Source organism: Bombyx mandarina, chromosome 09 (assembly GCF_030267445.1).
Source record: "Bombyx mandarina strain Sakado chromosome 09, ASM3026744v2".
Classification (NCBI taxonomy): Eukaryota; Metazoa; Arthropoda; class Insecta; order Lepidoptera; family Bombycidae; genus Bombyx; species Bombyx mandarina.
In genome coordinates this window covers 13,684,524-13,709,620 of record NC_143216.1, presented here as the reverse complement: position 1 = coordinate 13,709,620, position 25,097 = coordinate 13,684,524, and the positions used below count along the sequence as shown (strand labels likewise).

Below are 25,097 nucleotides of genomic sequence, written 5' to 3'. Positions count from 1 at the left end.
GACAGCGACGGCTACGCCAAGACCAATATTTTGTTGTCTAGACAATATTGGGGTCATCCTCGTACACACACGACACGTGCAATTTCGACGCGCTTAAACTAACAATTGATTCAGTAACTAAACTTAGAACAGTGTAATCAGAAGCTTCTAAATTTGCTTCTGAATTCAGCCGACTAAATTTAGCCAAGTGTAATAAGCCTTTTAGTGTATGCTTTAAATTTAAGGGACGTAAGTTTGACATCGCTATAACCAAAAAGTCGTTATAACCGAGATCGTTATTAATGAAATCCACTGTATTAATACTGGTTGTACGAATTGAGTGTGTAATACGTAATCGCAAATACGTTTTTCACCCTCGAATAGGCACTGTCCCTGTGACATCGTTTTGGATAAGCTCTATTTGGCATATGATGGACAATCTGAAACATCTCATCATTTGCAATAAAGGTGGAATTTAGCAACATTCACCGTAATCAGTACGAGTACCTATTAATTTAAGGTTACATTTGCGTTCTGTCGAGTTCAACTGAATAAACGGTCTAATGATATTTGATGTATACAAGGCTGTGATCGAACAGTTGAAACAGTCAATATTTTTTTTAAAAACTACTAATTGCTAACTCTCATTGTTGTTAATATAGCCATGTTTCGGTTTGACCCTTTCTGGGTATCCCTGTATATGTAATAGGTATTTAGGCAAATGAGGTGATGATCTGCGAATTGTCGCTTCTCCTACTTCTCAAACCCCTTTGGGGATACTCCCACCACATTTATAAAGTTACAATTCTGCAAATTTAAAGATCATTACAGTTTTCGTGGTCACAAGCGACTCGAAGACATTTTATAAATAATAGGACTTAATAAAATTAGGAAAAAAAACCTGAAAGAAATTTTTTAAGTTTTTCCTATTTTATTCTTGAATTTTAAAGTTAGCAAGAATATTAATTAAAATTGAAAATGTAATTTAAAGGTAATATATACGAACAAATAAGAAGCGCAAAAATTTGCAGTTTTAACTTTATCTAATTTCAACCACATCTTATGATTTTCAATTTTTTAATCACAGTTCATTTATCACAGAAAATCTGTTTCAAACATACAAAAATTTAACTGCACATAATAAATACGTTAAAGTATCATAAAGTTATCCTTCTTGCAGAGTCTTCCTTTCCTTCAGTGAGAGCTCTTGACTCGTGAACAAAAGCCGCATATGTTACGCCCTGTAACAAAAAGGCAAATTATATTGTTATTTTTGTAAGTGCTTTGATGGATAAGCGAGCCTAGGGTCCAGTTGGTGTTAAGTTATTACCAAAGCAGATAGACATCTTTAACGTAAATGTCGCCACTCACTTTGAGACAAGAGTTCTAAGATCTCAGTTGTAACTGCCCCACCCTTCAAATCGAAACGGAATTACAGGAAATGGATTACTTATTCACGGCAGAAATAGGCATAGGTGGTATCTACCCGTACTGAGAAGACGACTAATAATAGTAATTACGCAAATTATAATTTTGTGGGTTTGGTTTTTATTTCACTATTTTATTCCTTCACTGTGGAAGTCAATCGTGTACATCTGTCACGTACGTATTTCGATGCGAAAATTTGGTACCTGCTTGCCATTCGAACACCCTTTGATCTTTCGATGCGAATACACAGGGCATCTTATCTTTTAGGCCACAACGACTATCTAATTAAACGTCACAATTTTGCTCCTGATGAATTAAATAAAATACCTGTTGAAGAGCAGCTCTGACGAAGCCTTCGTTTGCCGAGACTGTAAGCGCTTTGATTCGATGACCAAAATTGAATATAATCTTGGATCTTAATCGAACGTGGCCTCGAACTTTAAGATTTTGCCTCGGATAATCATCCTCACCTGCAAGCAATGTGTGTTAGTAGATTATTGTTCTTCTGCATACATTTTTAGTTTCGGTTATCGAAAGGAAAAAGCTGATGTCGTTTATAGGATCACTATGTTGGCCACCTTTTTCCCAGTCTTATAAACAGTTTTTTTTTCTCAGGAACTGTATCCAGTTAAAGTTAATACCTAAAGGTCAATGTCGTCCCAAGGCCTTAATCAAGTAAGTGAGATTAATCTTTAGTCGACGCTTTCAGACCATAAGTTGCTTTTCAGTTTATATTTGTTTTTAAGGAAAATTTGAAATTTCTCAAACTCTTTTTTTTAGTTAAATTTAAAGTAAATACGAAAAAAAAAAAAAAAATTAAACTAAAATACTGTAAAAATAAGTAAAATTTCTGTGCTAAAACCGAACGAAAAAAGGTATTGATAGGAATCAAGGGAAAAATCCTATAAAATCCAGTCCCACAGCAGATTTTATGTATATGGATGTAACAAAAAACCTTTCTTTATGCAATTTTTATATAAAAGCATTTTGTTTTTTTACAAAAGGATTTTTCGTAAATAGATTGACTGAACTCTGCTATTGCGAAAAAAGAAGAGTTTAGTTTTATTTAATTCAAGAATACTGTGTAAAATAATTTGTAGAAAATAAAGGCTTTAAATGTTGTTTTCTTAATATTGTACAGAAAACACAATTAAGTCTTTTATTATCATTTGACCACTTTTAGAATATTCCATATCATTATATTAGTATAGGAATCCAAAAACCTGCGCATTTTAAGATTCCTTAAGTCTTAAAAGACACTGGTCACTGATAATTTAAAAAAAAAAACTACTTCACAGTACACACAACTAAGTTCACAAAGTACAACGATGGAAATAAAAAACACATTATTCATGAACTAACACGCAGTGAAGTGATAATTTTTGTATGTAATAGAATAATGATATTTTCATTGTAGAAAAATTTACAGTAAGGCTGGATAGATGAACAACATGAGTACTATAGAGTTGTGTACTCTTCAATATTAAAAGGCTTAGCCTGTACTGGAAACAAGCAGAAAGAAAGTTTACTATTTTAATATAATATGTTAATTTTTTAGAAATAATTGACAATTACAAAACCAATATTGACTTTTGTAAGGTTGTCACATTCTAAAGTTCTACCTACCTCCAAAGTCATCAGGATAAACTGTAATCATTTCTTTTAAAAGAACAGTTCTTTTCTTTTCCATTGGTCCTCCTAATGTTTCAAGTATTTTTTCAAAGTCATTCCATGCTGTCTCACAGCAGACTAGTTTCTTGCCTGTCAGAACATAAACAATTTTATTTAATTGAACTTCAATTATTTTCATATTTTTTTCATATTTTAAACATTAAATATTCTCCTGCAAAGTTGCAAAAATTACACTTAAACCAAATAGCATTTCGCCCCTTTATATATTATTAAGAATATTAAAATCCTATTCAGTATTGTGTAACCAAAGTTGTAGGATTAATTTCAGTCCTACTGAACATTATTTCAAGTGTTACTTGCACTGGTGTATAGTATGAGTATAAGTAATATTTACTTACTTTACCTTCAAATAATTTTCTTAGTATTGGTTTTACAGGTCTCTCTGCTTCCCAAGAGCATTGCTGTGTCAAAACTTCCTGTTTGAAGATAAAATTGTGATGGCCATTTGTCATGTTGCTCACATATGCCATCATGGTTGTTACATCCAAGTTTAGAGTTTTTATTTCAGAATGATCTATGCCATGATTAAGCTCAGGTATCTTTGGTTGCCTGAAAATAAGGGTACTTGATAAAGTTCCAACAAAGACATTTAATACATTTTCTTCAAGCTGCAGTTAAGACTGCACTCCCCGTACTCCCTTCTTCCAATCTTTGACTATACCAATGTCAGTTATTTCGATATAAGTGAAGCACAACTTAAAGAACATTAAATTCTTGTGTTTGTCTTCCTCACTTCACTGTATTGTACTATTTTACCCACAAGTCACCTCCTATCTAAAAGAATATTACGTCAAGTTCTATTGCCAATCAATATTGTCAAGCATTACTTTCCCTAAACTGTTTCAATTCGATTCGACTAAATTCAACTTAACTAAACCACTATTGGCTTTTTTTTAAATGCTATCCAATTGGTGAAGTTAATGAATGAAAATAAAATGTATAAATTGGTACTCACATATTAATGCAATTTGATTCATCATCACTGCTTTGGGAATCAAAGGATTCACCACCACTGTCTTGAACAATTGAATTTGGTAAAATTTCACCCTTCACAACAATACCAACTGCTCTTAATTTATTTGCTAAATTTTCTTCTATTCCACTCATAAATTCAAACACAACCTGTAAAAAATGGTATGACCCAAAACAGATTGTAAATTTTTTATCCTATGTATGTTAATGGTAACCTCTGAATTGCAACAAGAAATTTTAACTAATCAAATTATTGATTTATCCTTTATGGAGAAATGATGTTTTCACTTGTTGCAAAATGGCACAATTTTTAATTCAGTAGTAGTACATGTTCCAATTCCATAGGAGATAATCGAAAATATGTTTGGAGACACACACACAAATATTTATAGATAAATATATGGGAGTTAGCACAATATTCAAATGTCAATGACACCTTAGTTATCCATGACCACAAAAACTACTAAGTGTCTGAAACCTCAGAAATAATACTATAACAATAAAGAAAGCTAGATGAAACTGCAAGTTTAAATATCTACATATTTAACTATTGCTATAGACACATATCATTTACTATAATAAGGTAAAAGCACTAATGCTGGACATTGAACTAAAAGATGACACTTTAAAAAAATATATATTGTAATAAGGAAACTAAACACTTAAATAACACTGCTATTGATGTTAAAGACACCTAGTACCATGTTTGATACATTCTCAAAAGCTTGCGTACAGTGTTAGAAGCAAATTTCAAAATGGCATCAGTTGACAACAAACAATGTGAGCAGGTTGACGTTTTGCGCGTAATTCTTAGCGTTTTCCTTAAGCCATCTGACTTTTAACAGGTGTGATTTTGTTTTATATTTATAATTATTGGCTACTGTTGGTTTCGATATTATAAATGTATGAAATTATTGACTTATTAGGACCATTTCCTTGTTATTTTGGTTTGTTTTTGTACAAATTTTAAGTGGTGTTTACTATTAGTACCAAAAATGAATCAAAACCTAAAAGATGACACGTGTGTCTTCTACTAGGGTTACATCGAACTGAATTTGTTAGCTTAATTTTCTTCAAATTCAGCCTTTATGTTGTAAAACAAAAGTTTCAATCTGAGTTTCGTTCATTTTACACTAGTCTAACTAAACGAAGACAGTGTCAACTATTAGGGTATACTAGATGTCAACTATTAGTATCAATTAATTTCAGCTTAAGTTTCGAGCACGATGCCGCCAGTAAAGGGTCAGATGTTTCAATACTCTGAAGCCAATATTGAAGAAGCCATAAAATAATGTATATGTTTGAGGGTTTACTGGTGGCCCTGAGGCCTTTCCAGTTTCACAAGGACAGAAGGGGCGGGATTTGCTAACAGCTACCCGAGCGCCTCCAAGGGAGACCTAACAACTCAAGAGTAGCTGCTTCGCGAATGAATCTACTACCGGATCAGGATCGCGACCCGCTGAGAAGATCCGGCGAGAAACTCAACGGGCTGATGCTTAGGTTAGGTTGCACGTCGAACTCTTTGCAGAGTTCGACGAGTACGATTACCGGGATCTCTACTCCTAGTGTTAAACCGGAAGGCGTCTAATGTAAGGGTTATTGGATCTGATGGATCCGTAAGGAGGTGTCTAGGGCGACGACGGTGACTGGCTCCTGCGTGGTCAGGATTCGGGGAGTAGTCAGCGGCGGCAACGATAAGGCGATTACCATGACGCATTGCCTTATCGAAGTAACGTTCCGACGCGGACTTCATGTATTTTCTGATCGGTTCGAGGTCCAAGTCGTCGTGTAAGTCGACGTTCCTCACGAACCACGGGGCTCCGACTGCTAACCTGCAAAAACGAGATTGTAGGGATTCGAGGGTGTCTATGTGTGTGCGGGCCGCGTGAGCAAACACCACACTCGCGTAAGTCATGACCGGCCTTATGTAAGCTTTATAAAGTGTCACCTTGTTCCGAAGGGACACTTTACTCCGCTTACAGATCATGGGGTAGTCTGCCGAGAATAAAAGCGGCACGGTCGCGGACTGATTTTATATGTGGGTGGAATGTCATGGATGCATCCAGGGTGACTCCCAAGTACTTGACCTTCCTGGTCCAGGGTATGAGGCGGGGCGTTCCGACAGCTACTGCGGCAAAGAAATTTGGAGTTCCACGAGTAACTTTATTAAATAAAGTCAAGGGAAAGACACCTATTATGCGTAAAATGGGAAGAAGTTGTTATTTAACCGAAGATATAGAAAAAATACTCGTAACATGGGTAAAAGCTATGGTCAAACAAGGGTTTCCAATATGAAAAGATAATTTACAAGATAGCGTTAAGTAAATAGTTGATGATCTTAAGATTGATTATAATTGTTTATAATAAAACTAACGTTAAAGTCGTGTCTATTATTAGTGCCAACTGATGTAAATTTTTGGGGATTTGATTTTCGATGCTGTCATCTTTTAGTGTCTATGGCAGAACTAACAAGTTTGTAATTTTTTGTAGAAACTACAACAGTATTGAAATATTTTATATGAAAAAATTGATCTCTAAATGTAGCTCTAACAGTAAAAAAAAAGATTTAATATAATTTTTGATAAATACATTTGATAACTGAGAATGAAGTTTGATTTGTCCTTAAAGTGTCTAGCATTAGTGCTTTTACCTTAATATGGATAACAATGTACCTTGTTACATTTTATTTTTTTAACATTTATTTTCTTTTAATGAAGCTTAGTTGCAACATTACCTATTGTAACAGCACCTATTGGGACATTACAATTTTTCAGTATATTCTTTGATATTTAAATTTTATTTACTAGCCTCCTAAACTTCAGTAATATCATTTTCTTTTCAGAACAATAAATATTTTCCAGTTTAAAATCATTCATGACACTCAGGTCACAGGTGACCTGAGCAACAATTCATACTTATTCCTACCAGTAGCACAGATCATTGCTTGCATGAAAAGTTAATATAAGTGAACTTGTATTTTATTTTATTACCTTTGGTGGTTGGTACATGCATGGGTATAGCCTAGAGCACTTTAAGTAGTCATCAGCTTGATCTAAAATAGATCTTGCTCCATATGAAGATTTCCCTGCACTTAAGGCAGATAAAGATTTTGGATTTCTTGCTATCACTAAAAACAATAAATAAGTATGATGTAAAAAAATAGGAGCAAAATTGTATTTCCATCATTACTAAACAATTGGAACAATAGAACTCAAATATCAAGGGGGTAACTGCAATAACATTGTGTTGTCTACGGGTTCCAGTAAGCATTTAACACCAGAAAGCCGTGAAGTCATTCAGTACTATGAAATAATAGTAAAAATGGATACCTCATGTATGCTGTATCAAATTGAAATTTCAAATCATTTTGATTTTAAAATTTTTACCTTTGGTCCATGTATTGCCTTGATCCCCAACAATGTCTATTATTAGTTTATTACAGTTATCTATGTGAAATGTTTTACACACAGCGAGCACATAAGGTCTAAGCGCGCACTCCACCATTGATCCAAGATGACGCAGGTTAGAACAAGCCAACTGTTCAATCTTGAAGTTTTTTGATTTTTCCAACTGAAAGAGGAAAATTATCTTTTTATCTGTAATGTCAATGAGGACGTATTTTTTCGAAACTTAAGCAGCTCGCGCGACATAAAGGGGTCTTGATGTCATTACACGTCATCTCGGATCCTCCCGATCCACTAACGGTGCTTCTAGGTACTTCAAGCACCGGTCACCGTTCTCGTCGAACCCGTCGCTTGCGACGAAGGGCTCGACGAGTAAATTAACTCTCAGACACAGCCCACTGAGTTTCTCGCCGGATCTTCTCAGTGGGTCGCGTTTCCGATCCGGTGGTAGATTCTGCGAAGCACGGCTCTTGCTAGGGTTCGTGTTAGCAACGTCGTCAGGTTTGAGCCCCGTGAGCTCACCTACTAGTTACGGTTACGCTGGAATAGCCTCTCAAGGCTACCAGCTTTGGTAGGAAAAAAAAGTCATTAAATTGTATTTTGTCCAATTTTTTTACTTCAATGACGATATACTGTTTATTGCATTTTTTATAAAATCGTTTAATGTTCAGTTTATTAGGAAATAGAACAATTGGTACCCTCTTCAAAAATTCTATTTCTTGCTTAATTTTCCTTTGCAATTTCATAACACCTTCAACATGCTGAATTGGTTGTAGCTGTATTATTAAATTTTCACCAAACTTGATTTTATCTTTAACCACTTCCACTAAATCTTCAGCATGATTGATTTTCGACATTATGAGACATTAATTTTGCTTTAAAACAGTTTTATTTTAAAGTTCCATTTGATTCTTGTTTTGATAAACAGAAAATGTGTAAATTTTCTATAGTCGGATTTTTTATTAGACGAAGTAAACTGACGTTTACTGTGTTGTCAGTTTTTGATGAAATAAAGATAGTGTTGTGACAAAGTGAATAATTGAAAAAACTCCTTAATGAATGAAATTGCCTCCATTGTCTAGTGAATAGTTAGTGTGCCAAACTGCCGATATCGGGTACAGCTTTGTACATACCATCTAGCTTTCGATGACTATGTTCCTATAGTATCGACCTATACTGAATACCGAGTGTTTTAAACATTAAGCAAAACATTGCGAGGAAACTTGTAAGACTGTCCTATTTTCAATACATCATGTACTTGAAACTATAGATGTATGATATTGTAAAATATAATAATTATAGGTAGGTAATGAAAATAAAAAACATCGCTTATTACATAATTTGTTTTTATTCATCATCAGATAAAAAATCATCACTATCGCTTTCGGTGACATTAATTATAAATCTGTCTGAAACATTGTCGATCATGTGGTCGAGACCATACATTTTGTCTTCTTCTTTAATTATATGAGATATATTTGTGTATTGTGAATTGTGTATTGATGATAATTATTTGTAGTCGTTGTGGCCTAACGGATAAGACGTCCGGTGCATTCGTGTTGAAGCGATGCACCGGTGTTCGAATCCCGCAGGCGGGTACCAATTTTTCAAATGAAATACGTACTCAACAAATGTTCACGATTGACTTCCACGGTGAAGGAATAACATCGTGTAATAAAAATGAAACCCGCAAAATTATAATTTGCGTAATTACTGGTGGTAGGACCTCTTGTGAGTCCGCGCGGGTGGGTACCACCACCCTGCCTATTTCTGCCGTGAAGCAGTAATGCGTTTCGGTTTGAAGGGTGGGGCAGCCGTCGTTACTATACTTGAGACCTTAGAACTTGTATCTCAAGGTGGGTGGCGCATTTACGTTGTGGATGTCTATGGGCTCCAGTAACCACTTAACATCAGGTGGGCTGTGAGCTCGTCCACCCATCTAAGCAATAAAAAAAAAAAAAAAAAAAAAAAAAAAAAATGAGACACGCAGCTACTCCATTTTTCAGGTGTGATATGTTGAAGTCCTTCTTCAAAAAGTTTTTTTACTTCTGTCATTTTGAAGGTTTTGTTATTTCTTGCAACATATCCTTTAGCTTGCGCCCATACCAACTCAATGGGATTGAGCTCACAGTGGTATGGGGGCAGACGTAACACAATTACCCCATGCTGCGCTGCCATCTCGTCCACAACATACTTATCGCAATGTTCTTGTTTGTGCTGCCGTACAATGTCTATAAGAGTAGCTTTAACCATTGTTGCTTCGAATGAAATATTTTTGCTCGTTAGCCACTCTTGTATCCTAGGTTTAGTCCAAGACATTGTAGGCAGCGATTCTAGTTTCCTGGAGTGGTAGGGGGCATTATCCATCACTACTACGGAATTAGGTTTTAGTTTTGGCAAGACCCCCCTAAACCACTTCTCAAAGGAATCAGCATTCATCTCTTGATGATAATCTTCTTTATTCTTTTTGGCTTCAAATATTAATAGGCTGTCTTCTACGAATCCTTCTTCCCCGCCTATATGGCCGATAATTAATCGTTTGCCCTTTCCTAAAGGCTGTTTTAAACCAGTGGTCAAGCCATCTAGGAAGGCCTGGCGGGACGATAAAACTGTTTGGTCAATCCATACCTTTTTCGGTGCATGACCTTCAAGACAGTGAAAAATATTAATTAATTATTGAAAGTACAATTTAATGTAAAGAAAACAGAAAATTGTAATTACCTTCGTTGATCCAGGTTTCATCTTGGTAATAAATATACCTTCCTTCCTTTCGATACTCTTTAATATTTCGAAGGTATCGCTGGCGCCATAAAATTATGTCCTGTCTGTCGATTAAAATACTTTGTCTTGATTTTCTGATATAATTGAAATTTAAATGTTTCATAACATTTCTTAATGTACTCCAAGAAAAATCGGGCAAGTCTGGATCTTCATTGACAACCTTAAGAATCTGCAAAGTAATAAAAAAAGTTTTTGAGTAAGGAAGTCCACGCAATCTAATACTTTGGTTTTACAAAGAAAATTATGGTAGACACAGAATATAATGCAGTAGAAGGAATAAAGTTTAAGATACCTTTATAATGGTGGGTGGCTCATTTGCATAAAAAAAATGATGTACTTTTCGCCTTATAGCGGCAAAAGTAAAATCGTCTAATTTATCTTTGAAACTGTGTTTCGGTCCACGTTTCTCGGGAGACTTAAATTGTTCATTTTGTTTGTGTTCTTTTAATACTCTGTAAACTGAGGTCACACCAATTCCCAAAATGTCAGCTGTTTTCGAAACACATTCTTTTTTTTCGGGAGCTTCAATAGGTAATAGTGAAGCAGCTTTCTCCTCAAATACGTGTTTGTAGACGTTTTGTATCATAGCTTTTTCGGTAACGCTTAAAGCAATCCGCGGTCTCTTCTTTCTTGGAGACAAACTTTGGCTTGACGTGCTTGGTTGAGGATCCATATCGTTTGTACGGAACAATATAGCAACAAATAAACACAACAATTTCCACAAACACAACGTAACGAAAAACTTAACAAAAACAATAACTAAACAGCGTGAGCGCAGAAAAAACATTCGTGCTATCAGACCAGAGGTTAGAAGCCGAATTACAAACAAAATGGCAACTGACGCGCGCGGCGTTGATCGGTGTTGGCACTAGTCGCCGCGCCGCGCTTTGTAATAAGCTGTCAAAAAACTGATTGTAGTTACATACTACTAGTAACTTATATCAGAGCACTTTTGTACAATTTTATTTTAAATTAGAAATAATATTCTTTTATAGTTTGAAATGATTAACTATTCACACTCATTGTTCATTCATCTGATTGAACAAGAACGCATCACTATTACTTTAAATATAGCAACATTATTTTACAAAGTGACATTAGCTACTGTCAGTGGGCTTCGTCTAATTAAAAATCCGACTATAGATTTGTAATCGCTTTTTTTATAAGGAATTTTATGACCTGGTATAACTAAGACCTTTAAGTCATGTCTTATTTTAACATTTGTAATAACTCAGACAGGAGACAGATCTACTTTTTTTGAGGATTCTAATTTTATGCCTTAAGCCGGCTCAGTGAACTTAGCCCCTTTTTTTTGATTTTCGGATTTTTTTTATTTTTGATTATTTGTTCGTCGTTTGTTCGTTAATATTCGAATATACTGAATTAAACAAATGATCAGCGTTAAGTTGGCCTCCTTTACTAGATATCTTTATTTTTTACGCTCAGATTAATTAATTTTGATCAATTATCATTTGATCGACGACTATTGGTGATTGTTCGATCATAAAAAGAATCATATTCCCAATTATTAATTATTTTATATCTAATAAGCAATCCATCACTTCACGCCTACATTGCGCATACGCCGGTTTTCTCAGTCAGCTGGCAATGGCCGTATTTACTAGTGTTTTTTTAACAAGTGCGTTTATACTGTCTAATTATTTCTTATGTAGATCAAAAAAATATTGAAAACTTCAACAATACTTCAACAACAAAAATGTCGGTAAAGACGGCCAATTAGTCGTTAAAGTACGATTAGCGTGGTTTTAATAATTTCAGTTATTTTTAATGATATTGAATAATAACAAGCTTAGAAATTTCAGTAACTTCTAATTATTCTAAGAATATTTTAATGTTTATGTTTAAAATGATATGCATTATCATGCAATAGGAGATAGTTATGATACTTGTATTTTATAATAAAATTAATAATTCCTTAATTCATTACGTAGTTCAAAAAATTTTTTTTTTTTATTGCCTAGATGTGTGGACATCTTCAACGTAAGCACGCCACACACCTTGAGATATAAGTTCTAAGGTTTCAGTATAGTTACAACGGCTGCCCCACCCTTCAAACCGAAACGCATTACTGCTTCACGGCAGTAATAGGCGGGGCGGTGGTACCAACCGTGCGGACTCACAAGAGGTCCTACCACCAGTAATTACGCAAATTACAATTTGGCAAAATATAAAGTTTGATTTTTATTACACGATGTTATTCCTTCACCGTGGAAGTCAATCGTGAAAAATTATTAAGTACGTATTTCATTACAAAAATTGGTACCCGCCTGCGGGATTCGAACACCGTTGCATCGCTATATACGAATGCACCGGACATCCTATCCTTTAGGCCACGACGACTTCAAATGTAATGCAGTACGACGTAAATGTACGTTACGACGTTAATGTAATGCACACAAAATCTATTTTTGTTGAAATGATATTTATTTATAAGTTCAAGAAATATATTGCAGGGACATTTAGTAGAAATTAATTTAATATGGAAGAATAAACTTAGTATATATATACTAAATAAACAGGATTTTATTTAAAAAAACATATATTTACGTCTATATTAACTTAATTATTATTATCGAGAAGTATCTTGAAAAAGACGAACAAACAAAAAATCCGGCGCATGCGCAATGTAGGCGTGAGGTGATGGTTTGCTTAATAGATATAAAATAATTAATAATTGGGAATTTAACTATATTTTATGATCGAAAAATCATCAATACTCGTCGAACAAATGATAATTGATCAAAATTAATTAATCTAAGGGATAAAAATAAAGATATCTAGTAAAGGGAGCCAACTTAAGGGTGATCATTTATTTAATTAATTATAAATAAATAAAAGACAAACAAACAATTTTTAGATTCGAATATTAACGAACAAACGACGAAAAAATAATTAAAAATAAAAAAATCCGAAATTAAAAAAAAGGGGGCCAAATTCAGAGAGCTATGATTATACCTTAAGTATTATAATTTTTTTTTATTTTTTATTGAAAAATAATACGAAGGAAAAATTATTAAGGTGAAATAAGGTGAAGTTGTTTTATTTGAGGCTGTAATATATTGGGATTAAATTAAATGAAATGAGACGAGATCAAACGAAATAAAGTCTCAATAAAATTATTGTTTGGATGAACCTAAGAACCCTAGATACTGAGCTGCAGCTTAAAGGGTGGGACAGCCGTTACACAATACGATTGAAACTTCGTCCCCAGGTTGAGTGCCAATGGCAAAATTTACATTGCGATGTCTAACCTCCAGAGACGACTAATCACCTCTATACAAGTTGAATTTTTCACTCTCCAAAGCAAACAATAAAATAATAATATATGGTATATATAAAATATATACAATAATATTATATATAGGTATACATATATTATTATAATAATTCTGAATACTACACTTTTTATGAAGTCTTTGCCTTTTCGTCATATAATAGTTGGCGTCTTGCCGCCAATAATGTTTTATGTGATTCGTTGATGAAGTCACGTGAATGACATTTTGAACAGCCAATGAAGTCTCGGTATTTCTTTCTTTAGCCAAAAATCACAAAGTTGAGAAATGGCTGACGAAAAAGAAGTCGAAAAAACGATTGCAGAAGATTTGGTTGTGACCAAGTACAAGTTAGCAGGACAAATAGTGAACCGTAAGTTAATAAAATATACATTTTCATAAAAAGTGTAAAGAGTGATTTGCTGTACTTTAAAGTGTTAGGTTGGAGGGCTGGACGCGTGTCATCGCCATGCGGACAATGTGGTAGTCGCTACTCACCACGAAATAGTTTCTAACGAAGATTACAATACACACACTATTCATGCAATTAATTGAGATTACTCCTTTGCTGCAGGAGTCCTTGAGCAAGTCATCGCAAAATGCGTTCCAGACGCATCAGCAAGAGAAATATGTGAATTTGGCGATAAACTTGTATTGGAGGAGACTAACAAGGTTTTCAAAAAGGAGAAAGACTCCAAGAAAGGCATTGCATTTTCAACATGCGTTTCTGTGAACAACTGTATTTGTCACTTTTCGCCCATTGCGAGCGAACCGGATTACATTCTGAAAAAAGGAGATTTAGCCAAGATGTAAGTTCTTAACTGTTATAGATGAACAGATCTAGTAAACCCAAGTGATGTTGCACGAAATTGGCAGTAACTAGGACCCAGTTATTAGTTGGTTCAACTAATTGGCTTCTGCAGTCCGTAGACTGTGCATAGCTGGAAAATGCAATTTTAGGCTGTCTTAGGCTCAAATATTTGATTAAAAGTAAGAATTCAATCCTTGATTTGTGGTAAGATATATTGTGAACCAACATGGATCGGTATCATGTGCAGTGAGGCAATTACTGGTTTTAGTTTGCAGAGTGGTCGAGTCTGAATGCAGAATAATTGCCACTTCAATCTCATGTCTAGAAGTTTGTAGCTTAAATCATATAATGGTTTCTGGTAGCTGCTTAATACCCAAAAGCATTTTGAATCTGAATCAATAACAATCTGTACAAATAAAAGAGAATGAAGTTTTACATTCCAGAGATCTTGGTGCTCACATTGATGGTTTTATAGCTGTTGTAGCTCATACAGTAGTTGTGGGTGAAAGTGAAGTCTCTGGACGTGCTGCAGATGTTTTGTTGGCAGCTCATCATGCTAGTGAAGCGGCTCTTCGTCTCCTGAAGCCTGGTACTGAGGTATATCCTTCGCAAGAAAACATACTTTTGTCTTTGGTGTCATTTTGTCATTTTTTTGATATTTTTTATTATCATCCAACTCTAAAGTGTAGTTTCCCTAGTCATATATGTTTATGGTTTCAGGACAAATAATGATAGTTCCAAATAGTAGAAGTTTGTGGTGAACAAATTAATGTTTCAATACCTCACAAGTTTGATGAGACAATATTTGACACAGCTTTGTTTATTACGTAAAATCCAGATCAAAGTTGAAGCTTTCAGCCTCATTAGTATGAAGCTTTTAAAGTTAATTATTGATAAATAGCAAGTCCAATTTTACAGTCATTGCAAATTGGCATGGTGACAATATATACATACAAAGCAACATTCTAGGTTTTCAAAAATTGTTTTAGAACTATGCAGTCACTGAAGCCATTCAGAAAATAAGTGCTGAATATGGTTGTAAGCCAATTGAGGGTATGCTCTCACACCAACTGAAGCAGTTCCGTATTGATGGAGAGAAGAGTATTATACAAAATCCATCAGAAGCACAGCGTAAAGAACATGAAAAAGCAACACTTGAAAAGTATGAAGTGTATGCTATGGATGTTCTAATATCCACTGGTGAAGCAGTTGTGAGTAAATATCAGGGCTATTAGATTCAATTATCTATCTCTAGTATAGTTTAATAAAACAAAATATAATGTGGCGGAAAAATCCCATAATATCCCTAACTGATTAACCCTGATTTCTTTCCAGACTGGTTTTATACCTTTTTTGGCAGTACTCAGGGGAAATAAAATAGTAATACTCTTATACTGGCTTATTTTTATATTTCAGTATTTTATTTACTGATATTATCATCTATTTTGTACTTTTGAAAGCTTTTGTTAAGCTAATCTGTTTCACCAACTGTACTTAACTGCTGATTGAATGTTTGAAAGACAACTGAATATTAGAACAATTAAAGTTTTTCATTGTTAGTTTTAACAAAAAAACAACTTGCCAAGGTAAAAAAATATTAGAATAAAACAGGAAACTTTAAAATGTGCAGACAAGATCTCAGTGACCATAAACACAATCTTACTGGAATATACAATTGAGAGTCAAACTAAGTTGTAAAGTGAGGTTGAACATTATCTCTGAAAATATACATGCCTCAATGATTTTATTTATTTATAAATTTGTTTATAACACTAAACAATGTATTTAGCGAAAGAATATACAGCAAGAGAAGTATGCTTTTTTGTACCAAAATAAGAATAATAATGTGAAACATTAAATACAAAAAGTACAATTCATACTCTCATCACTAAGAGTGATCTCCTCCAAGTGTACCCATAGATTAAAATATACATATACACAATAATAATAATATATTCATATCTGCTTGTAGGTCAAAAGCTTTCACAACTGTTTTTGTAAAATGATGTTTATTACAGGGACGTGAAATGGACACCAGATGTACAATATACAAAAAAACTGATGAGGTGTACCAATTGAAACTAAAGGCTTCCAGAATGTTCTATAGTGAGGTATGGAACTCTCAGTAATAAACCTTTACATTCTTATATGTCCTAATTTATCTCATTTGTCCAATAAAAAAATACACATCTATTTGGGTACCTTGACAAATGTATAATATTGATTACACAATGTTGATAAAGTACAATATTTAAATTCTACAGAATATATTTGTTGCTTCATAAATTGATAAATTTATTGGTTAATTGACAGGTTCGTAACAAACATGGCAACATGCCCTTCAATCTGCGCAGTTTTGATAAGGAGACAAGTGCAAGGTTAGGTGTTGTTGAGTGCATCAACCACAAACTCATTGAGCCATTCCAGGTAAATAAATATCTAAACAATATTTTCAAAACAGCAATAGCATTTCATTTTAACCAACTTCAAAGAAGTGAGGTTATCCAACATCAAATTCTTTTTTTTTTATTAATATTATTACTGCTCGATATTGTTGGCATCCCTGTTGTTCTTGAATCTACAAGATAGATCAGTTAACTCTATAGAATAATACAGGTTTAGCTTATTTTTCTTATGTAAATACGAATGTTGATCGTCTGTGGCTTGGCAGGTGACAAGTCCTGTATGATGATTTTGAGTCATGCCACTTTTGGCAAGTAAATATGTTCCTTACACAAAATCATATTTATGAGACTTTTTCTAAATAATTAAATGATATGTAACCACCATATTGGGTGTAAGTTTGCCTAAAGCCAAAATAAAATAAAAATTAATTATAATACTATGAACCTGACCTGACTTATGAAAATTGTTATTCAGGTTCTCTATGAGCGTCCAGGAGAATTGGTGGCACAGTTTAAGTTCACGGCTCTTCTGCTTCCTAGTGGCACACATCGTATTACTGGCTTGCCTTTTGATAAAAGCCAATGTAAGAGTGAACGCAGCATCAAGGATCCAGAACTTAATGTCAGTATTGTTTACTATTATTATCTGTTTACTGAAATATTGTAATGTGAACAGTAACTAAGACCAGATCAGGGTGCTATCTACAGAATGGTACATGTAAGGGCTTAGTTTTTTTTCAATTCTGTTATAGAAAACAAAGGTCTAAATTAAAGCTATGTATCATTTTTTAATCATCCAACATCAATTTCCATAAAGCATAAACCATTATTTTATTTTTAATTCATAAAAACAGCTGTAACTTGTTTCTAGACAAGATTAAGACCCAACATGATAAAAGTAGAAAACATAACACATTATCCCTGCTATCTTTCATAACATATCACATTGTGTGTTTTGAACAAGCTCAGGGTAAAGTATTTGTAATCTTTTTGAGCTGACTTGTTTTTGTTTTACATTTCAGTTTGAACTATTACAACATTCTGCGAAATCAGTTTTTTTTTTAAATCACTATGAAGGTGAAGATAGTCTAATAAATTGTTTTTCTGTTCTAACAAACAGGCCCTTCTAAATTCATCAGCAAAATCTAACAAGAAGAAGAAAAAGAAAACAGGAGCTGAAGAGCCCATGGAAGTGGAGACTGCTGCCTAGCAAAAATACATAAGTGCCCAGGAATAAATGATATTAACATTTTTCCACAATATAAATGGACAAAAATAACAAAAATTGTGCAATTTTTTACTGAGACAACCACATCTTGACTTATAGTTATGTGAATAAATATCTAGCTTTGTACCTACAAACAAACCCAAGATCTTCTCTGATCTTGGCTTAGACACCAGAATGCCTTCATTTATAGAATACATTTTATAGCATAATAGCTTTTCAACTTTAGTGTCCAATTTCATTCACATAAGTGTGTACTAATTACTTTATGTAGCCATTTTGTAGGTAAATAAATATGCAGTTATTTTTGTGTACATGCAAATACATTTTATGGTAAAATTTGATTATAATCAAATTAATCATTCCTGAACTGATATAGTTGTGCACAAATACTTCCCTTTGTGAAGTTAATAATTTGAATGTTTCATTTTTTAAACTGGAATGTGATTTTGTATGTTAAAATAAAAAGTGTGTATTATTATTTTTCACAAAATTGTGTTCAACATGCATGAATGCTATAGAAAATTATAAAATATTGACACTGCAAGAAAATTAATAAATCAAATTGCCACAGCTGTGGCCTGTTTTGTAAAGTTGCATTTTATTTCTTATTACCACCAGCTCTAAATTCATCTGATGAAATGTCAATTATACATTTTAAGTATTTAATAAATTACAATTATTGAGTAAGTCTTCATTTATCTTTTTCTTGATGTGGTTCTGGAGTTTCCAAAGATGATGAAATAAAGTCGTATGTCTTGAAAGCTGCATTACTAGTATGGGTAGGCAATTCGACTAAAAATCTAAATGTAGCTTTAACACCGCAATTCCAGTAGTACTTGAACAAATATGATATCCTGTCATTAGAAGGTAATGCTGGTAGCTGTAATTAAATAAGGATTGGAATTAACATAACCGCAAAAGAAATTATAAGTAGGTAGTTCATTGAGTTATGAACATACTTCGTATGGAACTTGGCTCTTTAGTTCCCCGACATATGGTGACATTCCTTTTTCAAGTTCATCATATATCGCCGCTGTCGTAGCACTATCTTTCCACACACCTTTGTCTATTGTGTAGTACACTGCGGATCCAAGTAACGCAGATTTCACGCCAAACCTACATACACAGTTCAAATTAGAATATGTTTTGTACAATATTTTGACAGTTCTATTGCGGTCGGAACAATAAACCAATATTTAAACTTACTTTAACATCGTGAAGCAAATCTGAATATCAAGTGTTAATTAGTTTTTTGGCAAATTATGTAATTCAAATTTTCGAGAAAAATTGTGAACCATAATAGGTAGCTATGTCTACCCAGTATTTCAAAATGACATTCGAATTTGTTGAATGTTGACAATACCTTTTTTCAGTCATCAAACAGGCAATGGGATAGACCCATAGAGAAATTTTCTTTATTATGGATGAAGGTATAATATATATATATATTGTGTTAAAAGTTAAAAACAAAAAAACTGATTGTACTGAAATTATCTTTTTGGTGACAATACGAAGAACAAACAAGTGTAATAATAATGTAGATAATATTCGTATTTTTTTTAATTTGTTGTTTAGTGATGCTATTTTAACGGTTTAGCACGGTGTGAGTGCAGAAGTCTGGGAAAATGAAATACACTTTTAGTAAATTTCCACTTTCATTTTATTGCGCCGTTCATTTCATCTCATTTCGTCAATTTCATCCAAATAAATTACAATTATAAATCAATTTCTTTTCGTTCCGTTTCTCATATAAAATATTTATGTAACAATTGAAGATTATTTTAAATGAACACTGGGAACAATGATATTGAGAAAATTACCATGCTGAAAGTGACTAAATTTTCATTAAAAAAAAGAGATGGACAGCACTATTTATCATTTATTTATTTATTAAACTTCGTGCACAAAGGTTCAATCGCGGGCTTAATGTCCGAGGTATTCTTTACCAGTAAAACAAGGATGGTGTAACTGTAGAGAGTCCTGTGGTAGGTGCATTAATTATTACAAAAATAACCAAATTGATAATTATATTACATACGTAATAATATACAACCACATACACAGTATACATAATAATATATATATATATCTATTGTGAAAATGTGATATTACCAAAGCACAATTAAACTTTTATTTCAAAGCAAACTTTTCATTTAGGTATTCCGGAGAGTGAAGAAATAAAACTAAGTTTTATTTTTTCACATTCCTATAATTTTGTTAAACTATATATCATATTTATCAACTAAGACCATTTAAAATATTGGCTCTGGAAATCAAAATCAATACCACCAATCCACAGATCATTAATCCTTTCTTCTTTGTCAGTCTTTTGATTCCTAGTATTCTAGTAACTAGTAACTGCGAAATATTCAGTTTTTTGGTCTAGTCAATTTAGTGTTTTGGGTTATACACCCATATACCCAATACCAATAATGATTACTTATTAAAGCAAGATTTTGGAACGTAACTTTTCACTTTAGCATTTTCTAACCAAAGATTTCTGGCGGTAGCTTTTATAGAAAACCAAAATATTTGACAGATGCTTGAATTTTGATAACGATGATTTCAAGTTAAGTTACGAGCATAGACCTTTAAAGTAGTTACGAGTATCAACATTTATAAATTCAGTCTAACGAGTAAATCCAACTACTTCGTGAAAGATTTTCCCTTTGCTGTTACAATCCAGATTTATAGGTCGCTCCGCTTTGTTTCCTTTGCTGACTAATTAAACGACATAAATATGTATTTGAATCAAATGTACCGTACACTACCTATATAGGTACCTACTGCAATTGAGGAGAATGAAGTTAGCCCCTCAAAAAAAATTTTTTTTCCTATTTTATACTTATTTTCTATTAATTCGTTTGTTCATCATTTGTTCATGATTGTTCACTGTTAATAATTGTTTGTGCTGCAGTTATTTATTTAAAAAAAATATTTAAAAATATACCTACAAGTTAGCCCCTCTAATGCAATTTTTAATATTTTTTCATCCTTAATGACTCGTAAATATTCATTTTCGATTGTTCTTATATAAAACACGTTTGTTCTCTTTCGAAATTACTCGTTTTTTGTTTAATTTACTATTTTTATTAGTTGAATAAATGTATGCAAAATATGTGTACTGCGCATGCGTCAACTATAATGCCTAAACTTTCTACGCGGTTTTAATCGTGAAAAAAAAAGCAAATATAAATCCTGAAGGAGCAATTAATTGGTATACAGTTTAATTAAAAAAATTAAAAAATAAATAAATGAAATAATGTGCATTGGCGTTAAGTTAGACCAAATACATTTTTTCCATCCTCCTACTTATCGTTATGAAGGTATAAAAAAGATAGGGAGTTCACATAGGTAATATAAACAAATAAGTAAATATGTTCATTACTTATCTTTCAAGAGATAATATAGGTATACTATATAATAACTTTTTTACACAGTCGAAATTATATTCCTAACATTAGTACAATAACATTTTAATACGATAGGTAAGAGGATGGAAAAAATGTATTTGGTCTAACTTAAAGCCAATGCACATTATTTCATTTATTTATTTTTTAATTTTTTTAATTAAACTGTATACCAATTAATTGCTCCTTCAGGATTTATATATTTTTTTTTTTCACGATTAACACCGCGTAGAAAGTTTAGGCATTATAGTTGACGCATGCGCAGTACACATATTTTGCATACATTTATTCAACTAATAAAAATAGTAAATTAAACAAAAAACGAGTAATTTCGAAAGAGAACAAACGTGTTTTATATAAGAACAATCGAAAATGAATATTTACGAGTCATTAAGGATGAAAAAATATTAAAAATTGCATTAGAGGGGCTAACTTGTAGGTATATTTTTAAATATTTTTTTTTAAACAAATAAATGCGGAACAAACAATTATTAACAGTGAACAATCATAAACAAATGATGAACAAACGAATTAATAGAAAATAAGTATAAAATAAGAAAAAAAAATTTTTTTGAGGGGCTAACTTCATTCACCTCTGCAATTGACAATATTTTTTTTTTTTTAAATACTCATATTATTATCTTAATGGGGTTGGCAACTGTCAAAGTGGCGCTGGTGTGCATTGTTCCCATAACATTCAATATTTGTATTGGAGTTTTTGATTAAAAATTATTTTAAGCACAATGACGCCTTGTTTTGTGTTAATATGCTCAGAAATTTGAGTACATTAATTCCCGAAGGACAAGAAAATTGGAAGACTGTGGTTAAAGGCCATTTGACGCGAAAAAAGTACTCCCACAAAAAGTTCGAGGCTATGTCGTAAACACTTTGTGGAATCTGACTGTGAAAACATTAGTAAATACACAGGTATGCTTCTTTCTATCAAATATTTATAATGCATGACTAGGTGTAGCACACATCTTTGTTCTCTTATTAAAACAATCCAATAATAATTAGTTAGGCACACTATTAGTTGCTAACATATTTTGCAAGTAGATTTATGCTGTAAGGAAACTTTTAACAAACACAAAATCAGACTGGAGGAAACACATTCCTCATGAGCTGTTGTTCATTATCAGCTGTTACTATTGAAAGTTCTATCTAAATCGCTGCATCCATTGCAATAACAAATATTTTGAAACTATGGTCAGGTTTCCTTGTGATAGTATATTTAAATGTTATTCTTTGTGTTGTAGGTGTCAAACATTAACATAAATATGTGAAGAAAGGTGCTGTACCATCTATATTTCATGGAATATGAAACTAGTTTCTGAAGAAACAAAAAGTAGAGAAGTTATGTAATATTAGAGAAGGTATTGTCAATAAAAATAATTAAAAATATTCCTGATTTTTTATTTCGACAAGTGTGTATAGTTATAATACAGATATTTTTCATACAATGCTTCTTTGAAAATATTTTCATAAAAGATATCTAATTTATTTAACATATTATTTATAAAATTATTGTCTTTTTCAACATAAATCACTTTGATGTCCTTGTAGGTCTAAATGACCAAGTTGCAATATGTTTTTCCTGAGTAGTATAACTGTCCTTGGATTTGATAATAATATGGGCAGGTTTTTTTAGAGACAATATCCCGTTACATTGTTCTAAGTAAGGCACCGTTGTTATATTTATTTCATGTTTTCTGCTAGCGTATGGACATTTCACTTCAATTATAGCTTCTTCGCCCAAATCACCATCAGGAGATGCAGCAAGATATGGGCGCTCTTGGCTAATGAAAATGAAACATGGCTCCACTAGCAAATCATATATATTAGCATATTTTGCTAGAGCATTTTTTTCATTTTGTTTCAAAATTAAAATTTTAGTCATATAGCTCTAATCTGAAAAAAGTAAAATAATACATTAGTTGGTAGGTAATGTGTGTAATATGAGCAATTCTTTTTGCACATGCTACAAGGAATAAAGTTCCTAAGGTACACAATTTAATATTATTATTATAATAGCTACCGGAAACAGTTTGAGAGAAGTTTTCTAAGTTAAAATAAAACATCAACATTGTACCTTTCGACAAAATCCACTTTTTTTCTTCGTAAAGATGCAACACGTTTTCTCAACTCCTCCTTTAATTCTTTAACTATCCAGTTGGAATACATGTTGTAAAACTGTTTAGCACTACTTAGAAAGTAATAAGAACCGTATCAAAGTCACAAAATGCCGAAATATCACGAACGCAAAACACACAAAATGGCGGCTCTCTGTGACAAGGGAACAAGCTACGCTGGCGACATCTGAGAAAAGCTTTAACCGGCCAACCCCATTGATACTAGATTCAAAATAAACAGACCCATATAATTTATTTTTAGGAAATTCGATAGTTTTCGTTAATAAATTTGGTTATGAATTTCGTTTTATTCTAAATAGACGTAGGCGCCAAATGACGTCACGTTTACGGAGCACTGCACTGCCTTCGACAACTTTGCTTTGTAAAAAACAATACTTGACAGCTAACAAGACATTCAGGATTAGCGTCATTCAAGCGTTGTCAATGTATACTTGTTGATATTTGCTGTTTATATGTTTCTTTGTTTATTTTAAATCCGTTAATATTATTTTGTTCGTTTGATTTCACATTCTTTTTTAGATATATTTAAAAATGTAATTTATGAGATCGTATTTTGACAAAGAGAATAATTGGTAAATAATATTCCGTTACATTTTTGTCAATTATTATTACTCATCTGACGGGCCTCGTGGCGTGTCGGTAGTAACACCGGCTGCCATTTCGAGGTCGCGGGTTCGATCCCCGCACAGGAAAACTATTTGTTTGATTACCACAGATATCTGTACTGCGTCTGGGTGTTTTCTATGTATCATAGTACGTATATTTATAAAAAAGTATGTAGTATATCTGTAATCTGGCACCCATAACACAACAATTACGCTTAGCTTGGGACCAGAGGACGTTGTGTGAACTGTCCATGAATATATCAAAAATATATTTAATTATACAATTTACTTATCAATCTATTGTAATGAAAGCAAGACGAAGAATTTTTTTTTTATTGCCTAGATATGTGGACGAGCTCACAGCCCACCTGGTGTTAAGTGGTTACTGGAACCCATAGACATCTACAACGTAAATGCGCCGCACACCTTGAGATATAAGTTCTAAGGTCTCAGTATAGTTACAACGGCTGCCCCACCCTTCAAACCGAAACGCATTACTGCTTCACGGCAGAAATAGGCGGGGCGGTGGTACCTACCCGTGCGGACTCACAAGAGGTCCTACCACCAGTGACTACGCAAATTATGGATTCCTCTCCTTCCTCTGGATTCCTACCAGAAGAGTAAACAATCAATCATAGAGTACGCGTCACTTAAAAAGAACGCTGGCGGTCAAGCTGCGCAGTAGGCTATTTATCGATGTATTTGGTGGTATGAGATGCGGCGCGGGGCGGGCGGGTCACCTGCCGCATGCTTGCCGGTGTGCTATTGGTTCGTCAGTCGACCTTTGCTTTCCGCGCTAGGTTCACGTTAGGTTCGTTCTCAAAATACTATCGGGCACATAAGTTTTAATTACAAAATGGTTTTAGATAGAAAAGTGAGAAAAATTATTTATGACGTATATTGTTTTATGAAGAAAGAGGCTGATAATAATGCAGTTGA

At 33.2% G+C, this 25,097-nt stretch overlaps 4 protein-coding genes and 2 long non-coding RNA genes across 6 annotated transcripts; 2 read left to right on the top strand and 4 right to left on the bottom strand.

Moving 5' to 3' along the window:
* Positions 1-1,003: 1,003 nt before the first annotated feature.
* LOC114242090 (UPF0415 protein C7orf25 homolog) lies at positions 1,004-8,479 on the bottom strand. The gene is made up of 8 exons (XM_028173109.2): positions 8,174-8,479; positions 7,458-7,641; positions 7,062-7,198; positions 4,055-4,221; positions 3,443-3,648; positions 3,034-3,168; positions 1,735-1,877; positions 1,004-1,220 (listed from the first exon to the last, which is right to left on the bottom strand). Exons 1-8 carry the CDS (start codon positions 8,330-8,332, stop codon positions 1,137-1,139), a joined length of 1,215 nt encoding a protein of 404 aa, XP_028028910.2. The 5' UTR covers positions 8,333-8,479; the 3' UTR covers positions 1,004-1,136.
* LOC149502372 (uncharacterized) lies at positions 4,549-6,676 on the top strand. Its single transcript, XR_016323606.1, has 2 exons — positions 4,549-4,916; positions 5,281-6,676. It is a non-coding gene; the product is annotated as an uncharacterized LOC149502372 (long non-coding RNA).
* Positions 8,480-8,611: 132 nt separating the features above from the next.
* Positions 8,612-11,388, bottom strand: LOC149502371 (uncharacterized). Its single transcript, XM_089729971.1, has 4 exons — positions 10,549-11,388; positions 10,197-10,425; positions 9,460-10,120; positions 8,612-8,633 (listed from the first exon to the last, which is right to left on the bottom strand). The coding sequence occupies exons 1-4, from the start codon at positions 11,041-11,043 to the stop codon at positions 8,612-8,614; spliced, it is 1,407 nt and encodes a 468-aa protein (XP_089586097.1). The 5' UTR covers positions 11,044-11,388.
* Positions 11,389-13,786: 2,398 nt separating this feature from the next.
* On the top strand, positions 13,787-18,583 carry LOC114242101 (proliferation-associated protein 2G4). Its single transcript, XM_028173124.2, has 8 exons — positions 13,787-13,922; positions 14,124-14,358; positions 14,804-14,957; positions 15,350-15,571; positions 16,379-16,471; positions 16,674-16,787; positions 17,241-17,387; positions 17,886-18,583. The coding sequence occupies exons 1-8, from the start codon at positions 13,838-13,840 to the stop codon at positions 17,973-17,975; spliced, it is 1,140 nt and encodes a 379-aa protein (XP_028028925.1). The 5' UTR covers positions 13,787-13,837; the 3' UTR covers positions 17,976-18,583.
* On the bottom strand, positions 18,575-19,357 carry QIL1 (MICOS complex subunit MIC13 homolog QIL1). Its single transcript, XM_028173125.2, has 3 exons — positions 19,200-19,357; positions 18,953-19,109; positions 18,575-18,873 (listed from the first exon to the last, which is right to left on the bottom strand). The coding sequence occupies exons 1-3, from the start codon at positions 19,205-19,207 to the stop codon at positions 18,685-18,687; spliced, it is 354 nt and encodes a 117-aa protein (XP_028028926.2). The 5' UTR covers positions 19,208-19,357; the 3' UTR covers positions 18,575-18,684.
* A 3,438-nt stretch (positions 19,358-22,795) lies between these two features.
* On the bottom strand, positions 22,796-24,033 carry LOC149502370 (uncharacterized). Its single transcript, XR_016323607.1, has 2 exons — positions 23,493-24,033; positions 22,796-23,311 (listed from the first exon to the last, which is right to left on the bottom strand). It is a non-coding gene; the product is annotated as an uncharacterized LOC149502370 (long non-coding RNA).
* Positions 24,034-25,097: the final 1,064 nt, after the last annotated feature.